At 30.1% G+C, this 11646-nt stretch overlaps 1 protein-coding gene across 1 annotated transcript in view; it reads left to right on the top strand.

Moving 5' to 3' along the window:
* Positions 1-11646, top strand: part of LOC106478491 (dnaJ homolog subfamily C member 13-like) — a 150041-nt gene that overhangs the window by 7948 nt on the left and 130447 nt on the right. The window contains 3 exon segments of the mRNA XM_013939042.2: positions 5030-5115; positions 9199-9274; positions 10922-11068. Coding sequence (XP_013794496.1) covers positions 5048-5115; positions 9199-9274; positions 10922-11068 — 291 coding nt within the window. The 5' untranslated portion in view covers positions 5030-5047.

Genomic DNA, 11646 nt, shown 5'->3' with positions numbered 1-11646 from the left:
TGAAAAAGGCTCTGTCATAAGGCTATCATGTCAAAAACACACCACTTCTCCTTGCATACTTTCTCATAGATTTCTCAAGGTGCACGTGTGTTTCTACCATTTCTTCCAGTCTGTACTGTAAAATGTAAATATATTAATCATTTTAATTTGTTTATTCCAAACTTCCATCTATATGAATATCTTCCAGCATAAAAGCTTATGATGGTTTTATGATTATAACTTTGATCATTTTTATGTTTGTTACACTGATGATGGAATTTAAAAAAATTTAAACATCTGTAATCAAAGATGTTTTTCATATGAATGTGATCTGTACTTCATTTTTCACCTTATAAATCCTTGTAATAATTGCAAGGAGGTTATCTAGTATAATCACCAGATTTCTTGCCAAATAGTAAAGATCATACTGTCTTTGTTTTTTCTAGGATAATAGTGAATTTTTCACTGAATTATATTTCATGCTGTGAAAAGAATCATACTAGTTTATCACATGAAGTCTAAAGTCAAAGAATTGGATTATTTAGTTTTAGTAGAGCACTTGCATGAAAATTTATAGGGAGAAATCCACAGAATAGTATTAATCATATTTTCAGTTTGTTTAAGGTTTTTTATTACATTATACATATGATACATTTTTATGTACAACAGTGTAGGATTCAAAAATTAACTGAATTCTAAATTGTTGTACCTGAAGATGTCTACCATATTAAACAAAGATTAGTTTGAAATTGTCTAAAAAAATGAGCTGGAAATAGGAAGATTGGTGTTGTGATATTAATCAATTAGTAGAATGTAATTGATTAATGAGCTCTAGGATTAGTCGATTAGTAAATCCTACTAATTTTGCAGCTCTTTTCAGTAATTCCTATTATTCCATAGTCTTTTATTTCAACTAGAGCCTTGAACTAATTGATTTTATGCCTTACACTCATAACATTAGAATTACAGCAGTTAAGCTTATTTTAGTTTACATGGTGGTACTATAATGTGCAGTCTACACAGATACTATCATCATCACCATTTTAACTTTCATTTATTTGCAATTGGTGTCATTTATTATAAATAATGCTTTTGTACTAATAAAGTTTAAAATACCATAACATAACGTTTTTTGGGCAAATATAATGGGAATGAAATAAATTCCAACAATCAAAACTAGCACAATTATAACCTAAATTTAAGGTACTCTTTTGGAATACATAACTTATTAAATTATTATTATTTCCTGAAGAAAAACATGCATAGATATAGATTATTTAGGAAGAAATTGTGTTTTAGTGAATCATTAAAATGGTGATGATGATAGTATTTGTGTAGACTGTATGCTATAGTAGCACCATTTATACTTACTATTTTTAGTGAATATATTTACAGTTTCTTCAAACATCTTATTATATAACTTGCCAATCTCTAGCATATAATTCACTTTTCAAAAAGATAGTTGGGCTTTAACTGTTATTATGTAGAAGCTTCTTGATGCTGTAGAAATTCCTGATGATTAGAAGAGTTTCCAATTTGACCCCTATTTAAAAGAATCTAGAGAGGATTTTGGAAATTACATTTCTAAGCCTTTTGTTTTGACTTCTGTTGTTGGCATGGTGTTAAAATTTTGTTCCATAAGTCATTTAGGAAAATGTCTGTAAATATGGCATTTAATTAATGATTTTTAGCACAGTTTTTTTTTCATTTTTGGATTCTTTTGAAATGTCATCTATTGTTTAGAGAAGGGTAGCCAAGTTGATGTTTCATAGCTAACTTTCAGTAAGCCTTTTCTTAATCAGTCAGATGGAACTGTTAAGAAAGGCAAGAATTGGACAGAAAATTGAGAACAAATTGTAACAGTGGTAATGGTCATTTTTCTGACTGGAAGAATGTCAATAATGAAGTTCTATCGGAGATCTGATAGGATTGTTTTTATTCCTTACAAAATTTATGTTAATGACTTGCTTGGCAGCTTTTCAGATGGTGTTATTTTTAAGTTTGCGGATGATATTGAAATTTTGGAGAAAAGCTGAATCTGTTGGGAATGCATCTTATCCAAAAGGAACTTAATAGCTCTATTAAATAATGCAGAATGTGGAAGATAAGTTTTTGTTATTCAAAAATCTAGAATTATGAACTTAGTTTATACGAATCCTAAGAGGAAGTGTTTCTTATGTGAGAAACACATTGTTTTTGTGGAAGAAGAGAAAGATCCAGGTATTGTTGATGTTGAATGTTTATTGATAGCAAAAAGAGCAAATAGGGCCTTTGATTCTAACTATAAGAGTTTGAAATTTAAGGAGAAGTTATTGCCTCATTTGGGGCTCTATATGAATTTATGATTTTCTCATCACAGGAAGGAGTCAGTCTGTTAGAAAGAGTGCAGAAATGGACTGCTAATATAATAACTGGTTTAAATAATGTAAGCTATTGTATGACTAGTTTCCCCTGGAGCACTAAGAATTTGTAGAGATTCTATTCAGATGTTAAAAATAGGTAGGGGCTTGTATACCCTTCCTATAGAATGTTGGAGTCATACAATGAAAAGGTTGAAGTTAAGCTTTGTTGCAGGCTTTTTCTTAAATATCTTTTTTTTTCTGTAAATCATTATAAAGATAATGCATGTAGGTTATCGTAATGTAATTGATAAGTATAATTTTGATGGGAATAACCTTAATGGTGTTGTGGAATAAAAGGATCTTGGTGTTCTGGTTTATCAGTCTCTTAACTCTTTCAGCACGGGTTCGGTCACTGGGATTGACCTCGTAACCATTTTGTGCATGTTATAGTTTTCATGATAAAACTTTTAAATTAGTAAGTGAATGTTAACAAAATTTGGCAGATTATCAATAAACATTAAAATGCTTTCATATGCAAAATATCAAATTTTTTATTAAGTCTTAAGGTTTGTAAAGCAATGTTTTTCTTATATCTTTTTTTCTTTTCACACATTACGTATCTGTCATGCAAAGTAATTTTCATTTTAAGATTTAAAATACTTTTATGCATCAGAAAATTTTGAAATTTCACATGCGAAATCTTTATAATGTCCAGATAATTATCGAATGTTTCTTAAGAAAAAACTATATTTTATTTGTTATTTTCAGTAATTAATCTCTGAATGGTTTGGTAGATTTGACCGATCTCGCAACCACCATAAAAAAATTAGGAAATAAATATAAATTATGCCTTTTTTTTATTCTAGAATGAACATAGATTATAACACGAAAATATAAATGTTTAGACTAAATAGCTTAAATCTCATAACATTATACATTTATATATATATTTATCATTTTTATTATATTGACCTTTCAGCCATGCCTGGCTAACAATACATATGTTAGAATGACACGGCTCACGTGCACTCATGTTACCGTTTCAGATAGCATAAAACAGACCTTAGTATTTTGTAAAATACAGTCACATTTCAATCATTGTACATTATATATGTATTCAGATTATTGCTATTTTGAAATAAGTTCTTAAACTTATTTTTCTTAAAACATAGAACAGTAACTAAAGAAGTAAAGCAAACAATTATCTCTTCTAGTTACAATCTTCGTACTCAGTTGCTGCTTGGCATAGGTTGCTAAGCCTTTAAAAGATTTGCACGTGTAGGATATGAAACAAAATATTTTTTTAGTTTTTATATACATTTGAATAACTAAAAAATCTTAAAGTACTACATTAATACCATAGAATTCCACTATAATTTATCAAGCTTAGTAACTAAGATGTATTTTGGTCTAAAAAAAAAGAGGAGTTAGGGAGGATCAAATTGAGGTGTTGAAAATTGTTCAGGAGAATTTTTTGTACTTAATAGTGTGACTAGGGGACAACTTTTTTATTTTTCTAATAGCATGTGTTGCCTTCACATGTCATGGATGCAGTTTATTTAAGGGAGTTTAAGTGAAAGCTTGATAAAGGATGATTGTGTGTGTTTTTCTTTTCTAAATGTTTAGTTTAGTGAATGTATAATGACCAACAAGTCCTATGTTGCCCTTAAATTTAATGTTATGAACTTGTGGAATGATTTGTCTATTGATATGGTTTATGCAGTTAGTTTTATTTTACAATTTTATTGGCTAATTATATGCATGCACCTAGATTTTGGACATGCTGCTACCCCAGTGCATCCATGGTTAAGTTGTAAGTTGTTTTACAGATGTCTTTTGCATTACTCATCTGCTCATCATGAGTGGCCAATCATCTTGCTGTTTTTGTGTTTTTAAGTTAAATATTCATTTTCTTCTGTAAGTTAAAAGTAGTTATAACTATTTTTGTAAAATTTAAGAACATTTAATCTTTGAAAAATAAGTGCATTCATTGTTGTATTGGTGGTTTTTTCAAGCTAGGAAGAATCATCATAGAATATTTTGTAACATACATGTAGGTAGAGTCTTTAACTTAGGGTTAACTGAGCCTACATGGCTTAATTAAAGAAGTATGAAAATAGTACATGCACATAACACACATTAAAACAAGATCTATAAATAGCATTGTTTATGTCCTTGCTAGGGGAAGCTATTAAGAATTCAAATCCAAAAATGAGGAAGTAAATGTACGGCTACAATATGAACATCCTCTTCAACTGTCAGCTTTCATATTAGTGTTACATGTATATGTACATCTTTAGTTGTGAGCAGTCATTACCAGTGTGTGCCATTTTTCATTAATGGCTTCTGAAAATCTTAAGATGCAGCCCTTTTTTCTTTAATGGCTTATAAGTTTTAGTAAGGTTAAGAAGTACCTGTATTGAACTGGTAATATTTTTATCCATGTGCTTTCGCTGTTATTCATTTCTGAGAAATAAGTTATTTCTAGTTTAGAGCAAATGTCATTTTGTTCTGTAAAAATAATCCTCTGTACTGTAAGACCATTAATGTAATAGAGATTTCTGGAAAGTTTGAAAATAAATAAAAATTTTTATTAGAAATTAGAAATACATATACTTTATCTTATTTATACAAATGAACTGACCCTAAAATTGTTAATATTTGGTTAAACAGTTAGCCTTAGAAATGTGTTTGTTTTTTATTTGCAGGTAGTTTGAAAAACAATCATGTCTTTTTTGTCTGAAAACAAAGATGTGGCATGTTATTTTGTTACAAAGCATTCATGGAAGGGCAAGTAAGTTTGTAAGATTTCTTTGGTTTCTATCTAATTATGTGGTGATATAGCAATAAATTCATTAGTGAATGAAAACATCCAATGTGTACTACACAAGCAAAAGTACCTGTCCCCAGGGGTGGGAAAAGTTTAAGTTAATCTATCAATTTAAACTATTTCATGGACTTTAAAATATGTTAATTGTGTTGCACTCTTGGTTTCACTCAGAGCCAAAGCTCTGAGCTAGTTATACCGCCCACCTGGAAAAGTGATTCTTGAGCATTTCAGCCATGCTAAGAGCCACTGAACAATAACAAATGGTAAATCTACATTTTTATTCTTTAATTTACCTTACATTTTGAGATGTCAATGAGAGTGTAAATAATTCTTTACAATTTAGTGTAGAATATCCTGCTTGCAAAATAAATTTATTCATGCCTGTTCTCCTGCATTTCAATAGTGAATGTTGAGCTTTGCCTGTTTGTGCATTATTTCAAATGGGAGACAGATGAATACTCAGATAGACATCACAGTTCACAATATATATAAGATTTATGTACAGAACAGTGTAATGATTAATGTATTTTATATTTTCTTCTTTGAAATTATATAAGAGAATAAGTCAAAAATAATGTGTGTATGTAAAGTAATCCAAATGTTTACATTCCAAATTGGTGATACATTGCTATACAAGGTAATTTCACTTTGCTTAAATTGTAAGTAAACAACTTGCACCAGAGATGATTATACTATGCTATGATAATTCCTATGGTATTCATTCTGATGAAATTTATACTTAAACATATTTTTACATGATATGTTTAATGACAAAATTTCCCAAACAAGCAGTAATAATAATAATAAATTGTTAGAAAGGGTTCAAAGGGGGAGGGGGTTTGTTAGGATGACTCCTGAGATGGAGGGGATGAGACATTAGGACATGTTAAAAGTCCTTAAAATGATTTTTCTCTTGAGAAAAGAAGTGTTAGAGGGAAAGTGATAGAAGTGTTCAAAATTATCAATAGAATAGACAGGATTGGTACATCATATTTTTGGGACATATATTTAAGATTTGGCAAGGTAGAAGTCACTTGGAAATTAGGCAGTTTTATTTTTTCAACAGAGTGGTCAACCTTTGGAATAGATTACCTTCTAACATGGTAGATGCAACATGAGAAGGCTTGATGAGTACCTGTGGAGTCGGGGCCAGATATAGGCAGATGGGTGTTTAAATAAATGGGAGACAATTGGCCAAGAGGCTCCTTGTTGCCTCTCAAATATTATAGTAGATGTGAAATGATAAATATTTAGTCATGTTAGCTTAGATTTAAGTGACTAATGATAGTAATGAATATGTGAGAGATGCTTAAAAATCTTTTATGCACTGTTTTTTTTTATTGGATCTATACTTCTCCAAAATCTGTTGGAAAACTATTTATTTTTATCTGTTTAGAATGAAAAAGTGATTCATTTAATGAATTTGTTCACTGCTCCTTCTTTTATACTTTTCATCTTTGAGGTATCATAAAAAAAGACATGGATCCCTTAATGGAAAAAATTGTGATGATGTTGATGTAAAATCAGATTTTTTATTTCAAACTGAGTATCTAATTGTGTAAAAAATATGTTAATAATTTAGTTTTAATGTGAAGAATGCTCAAGCTATTGCAATAAAAAACATTATAGTAAAATCATTAACCCTATTGCTATGACTATGTTAAAGTGCTCATGTCATGACCTTTTACAGGGTTACATTCAAAATTTTATTAAACTACTTTATTATCAATGTATATGAATAAATTTGACATTGAAACATAGTTAATAAAACATATTTTACCATTATTTAAGTTTCAAGTTCTTAGTCTTGTAATGAAATATTTAAATAAATCTTCAATCTCCCCTAGTATGAGAATCATGACATTTGTTCTCTAGGTCTTCCCCCTCTCTAATTTATTTACCATCCCTCTCTGAATTATGGAAATTAATGTAAATTATTCATTATAATATAGATATTGCTAAGACAAGTTTAATTTTAAAAGCCTTCTATCTTGTTTGTTCATGGAGTCATAAACTAGAAAATTAAACTTGCTTACCATGCCCACCTGTCAAATACTCTCTTTCACAAATTGCCAATAATTCTGTCTGATTTTTTGTATCATTTGTAACCAATAGAAAGGCAAAGTTTTAATCTATCAAATGATGTAAAATGCTATGATGTTTTCAGTATGGAGTATTGTTAGTTTTGTCTTCAGTTTATTTCACGGTGCCCAGTTCAGGTAGCTAAGGAAATTATTTTAAGCCCCTCTTGTCTTAGTTAGAAAAAACAGTTGAATTATAATACTTTTAGTACATTGTTTGTTTTGTGTGTGTGTGTGTTTTTGTTTCATGTTCTTAGGTGCATTATTTAAATAAAAATGTAGTGAACTAGTACTATCATTTATTAAAAAGTAGGCTTAAATTTCTTCAGCAGCTGACAACAAAAAAATGAGGTCAAAGGTAAGTACTATATTTTTTGTTTATCATGTATATTTTTTATCTATTGTAAAAGTAATTAAAATGTAAAAATAAGAAACTTATTAGGTTAGATTAGGTAAAATAATGAAAAAATAATAATAAAAATTCTTCATGAAGTATGCTTGCGAGCAGCTTATGCATTACATCATTCAATATGGTATTGTGATCTATACCTTCGCTGAGAGATTTACAACTTGTATAGCATATTTATTAGTCAGACATGTTGCATTAATCCAGTTTGACTGGTTTCCGTTTATAACAACCCTGTGCTTTCTTCCATCCACCCACTCTTCTATCTAATTAGCTAACATATCCCCCATACATATAGAGATAATCTTGTTTTTTACAAGCCTTTTATGTGGCACTTTGTCAGATGCTTTCTGAAAATCCAGATACATTAAATCTACACCTTTATCCTCTTCTACAGAAGCAGTAATCTTTTCAAAGAAAGTCAAAAGATTTATAATGCAAGATTTTCCCTTTGTGAAACTGTGTTGACTATCCAATAAAATTTTAAACTTTGTTAAATGACTTTATCAGACTTTTCCCACAGTTGACTAACAGGCTTATAATTACTGGGACAACTTTTATCACTTCTCTTGAAAAGAGGACTGACATTAGCTAACTTCTAATCCTTTGGCACTTGCCCACTATTCAAGGACTTACAAAAAAATTGTAGCAAGTGAATCATGTATCCAATCCTTAACCTCCTTCAAAACACTTGGGTAAATATTAGCTGACCCAGGAGCCTTATCATTCTTTAAACTTCCCAATTTTTTCTTAACAAGCTCAAAATTAATGTTATCATCTTGTTTGATCTTGTGCTCCAAAGCAAAGATGCAAAGAAATAACAGCATCATTAAGACAATGTTTATTTATATAAGAAAGCAAATCTAAGTGCAAGCCATGATACTGTCAGTAGGTATTTTAGTGTAGAAAGAAATGTTATAGGCAAGTCCAACATATCTGGCAAAGAAAAGTGGGTAAACAGAAGGTTTAGGTCAACAAACAAGGGTGAAACACTCAAAACATGCAAACATAAAGCAATCTCTGTATCTGGATGTGTGTTAATGACAAAATACTTTTTATGAAAGCTAACTTAACTTAGACAACATCTGGATGAAATGAATTTGGATAAAGCTGAAATGTGTCATATACAGATTATAAAATTTTTTACACAAAAATATTAAAAATTTATTATGATTATTAAGAGAAAAAACTTGTGCCTTCGGTAAACATCACATTATTGGTTAAAGTGGTTGTTAATTTCTTCAGTAGATGATAGATATTGAAGGTATTTTTGTGCAAGTATATAACTGACAATTAATTAACTTGGCCAGTAATATGCTGAGGACCTTGTTTAATTCCTTTTTTCAGTTTCAGGATAATATTATATTTGTTCCAGAACTCTAATATTGTAGACTCTTTGATTGGATAGCCTGTTTCAGTTCAGAGGTATTTTGTATTTAAATGCATTATAAGTGAAACAACATTCAACAATATATATATATAGATGGGTGTGTCTATGAATAGATATATGTATATACAAGTACATTTATACTATTGTATACTTAATGTATTACATTCTAGGTATAAAAGAATATTTTCTGTTGGAACACTAGGGATAAGCACTTATAACCCAGGTACCATGGAAATTACTAACCAGGTGAGTTTAAAATATATTATTTGACTCAAGTTTGTCTCTTTAAATACAAAAACCAAAGTTCATGGCAAATTCATTCAGAATAAAACTTGTACATAGTAATTTTTTTAATGTGTTGTAATCACTTGAATGATATTACAAAAAACTTAAAACATCTCGATTCTAAAGCCATTTCTTGTTACAGTTCATTAGATTTGGCTCTACTACTGCAATGCTGAACTGCCTTGTTATACAGAGTAAGAAATAACTGTTGATTGTAATGATGTCAGCTAATATATGAACCTATCTGTGGCTGTTTTGTGCTCATGATCTTTAATTGTTGTTTGGACACTGTATGGTTAACTTCTTAATGTTTGTTTGTTACAGATGCTACCCTTATTGTCGCACATTTCACATCTGATGAATATAATCTTTTTCAAAACATGTTGATTTCTAATAATTGATTCATTTTTTCAGAAAATGTAATTTAATGAAAAAGAAAAACTAATGTAATTACATGAAGCATTTACTAGACATTTCAGAAACTTCAGATTTACAACTTCATTAAGCTACAGGTACAGAAATACATGATGTAATCTGTAATAAATAATAGTAAGAAATCTGAATACAAAAAAAGAAGAAAATGAACAGTATGTGGTGCATGATTTATCCACTGCTTGAATGTTTTTATTTTTCAAGAGGTATTGTCTGATATAAGCATGTAGAAGTTATCGAAATGAAACAAGTACTTTCTCAAAGATTGTTTTCAACATTTATTCATGGATGTTTTATGTACTATACTTTCAAATGGATTATGGTGTCTATCATTTAATTTAGGGTCAAACCACCTGTTTCATTGCCTGAAGATGGATGCCCTTCAAGTAAATTAAAGCTGCAGTTTGAATTAAATTAGAAATTATATGAAATTGGCTCATATTTTGGAAATTTCTAATTTTTCTGGTACATTAATAGAGCTTTTTTCTATTTACTTAAATTTCAGTTGCTTTGTACTGCATATTCTTTTAGACTTTTTTTCTTTTAACTTCAACAGCTCCAGTTATGTCTTGAATACTAATTTACCGTAAGTTTATATATTTATTATCATCACTTCCATTAGCTTACTTGATAATGTGTTCATTTGAAATGCTGAGAAATAGCAGCAATGAATTGTCATAAGAAAAATTAGCAAACCTTCACATTTGCAAATTGATACACGAATTTAGTAAAATATCTGTAACTGACTAGCAATGTAAAAACAAAATAAATGACCAATATATACAAATGACTAATGAAGAAATACAAAGGCAAAGTTTCAGAAATGTGACTCTGAGACTGTTGGTTTGCTTCAGACTAAATGGCTCCGACAGTTGATCTGAGAAAGTAGGTAAGCTATCTAAAATTTTGAAAATGTTTAGAGGTTGATTGTTGGTAGAGTGAACTGTAGAACAGTGGATGATAATATGAGAGTTTTAGATAACATCACTACAGAATGAGTGGTAGAGGCAGAAAAAGACCTAAAGCTGAAAACTGTGAAGGAGTTAAGTTTACTGTGTATGCAGATATAACAAGTTGAAATCCATTCTAACGTAATTAAAATTCAGGTATGAGAAACCAATATTCATGTGTAGTTAACCAAGTTTAACATGAGTAAATTTGTTTCTTTGTAAATAGTGGCCCTATGCTGAGTTTGTCAGCATTGCACCTAACCTAAAAGGGCAAACAAGCAATGAATTTATCATCACTATGAAGAGGGGAAAGAAAAATGATACCATGAAGTTTTCTTCTGATCATCGTGCTGACATACTAACAGAAGCATTAGTAAGTTATATTTTTTTTGGTTATGTAACAATTCCAAAATGTACCTACCTTTTCTCACACTACACCTGGTACTCGACTGCCAGGGTTTCTTGGTCTAATTTTTTCTTGCTTGCTCCAGTCTTTTATACCCCAATTAATTGCCCTTGGAGATATTTGTCTCCTAACGCTCTCCACCTATGTCAATATGCCCTCTATCCTGGTACTGTGTATAAGCATCTCATTCAGATAATTTCATCACTTTTTTCGACAAAGCGTCACTAACAGGTTTCTCAGTGCTATGATCATTCAGAGATACTTTGAGTGTTTTTGGTGTTACCTTGTTGAATTTTGTATTTTAAAAAAAAGAAATTTTATTAGCAAGCTAATATATGGTATGAATTCCTGGATTACTATTTCTGTCACAGAGGCAAATCAGGTCTATCTTATCCCACCTTTGATATCTAGCATTGCACAACAATCGGGGGGGGGGGGGGGAGGTGCACTCTCAGTTAAGAGTGTTGGGGATCTTAATGTAGTGAGATGGAGATGTATATTTAGATAGTCCTGGACATTCTGTAGACAATTTTGATTTGCTTTTT

This window comes from Limulus polyphemus, unplaced genomic scaffold, assembly GCF_000517525.1.
Source record: "Limulus polyphemus unplaced genomic scaffold, Limulus_polyphemus-2.1.2 Scaffold11, whole genome shotgun sequence".
NCBI classification, from domain to species: domain Eukaryota; kingdom Metazoa; phylum Arthropoda; class Merostomata; order Xiphosura; family Limulidae; genus Limulus; species Limulus polyphemus.
The sequence above is the reverse complement of the archived record's forward strand: the minus strand, read 5'-3'. Positions and strand labels throughout refer to the sequence as shown.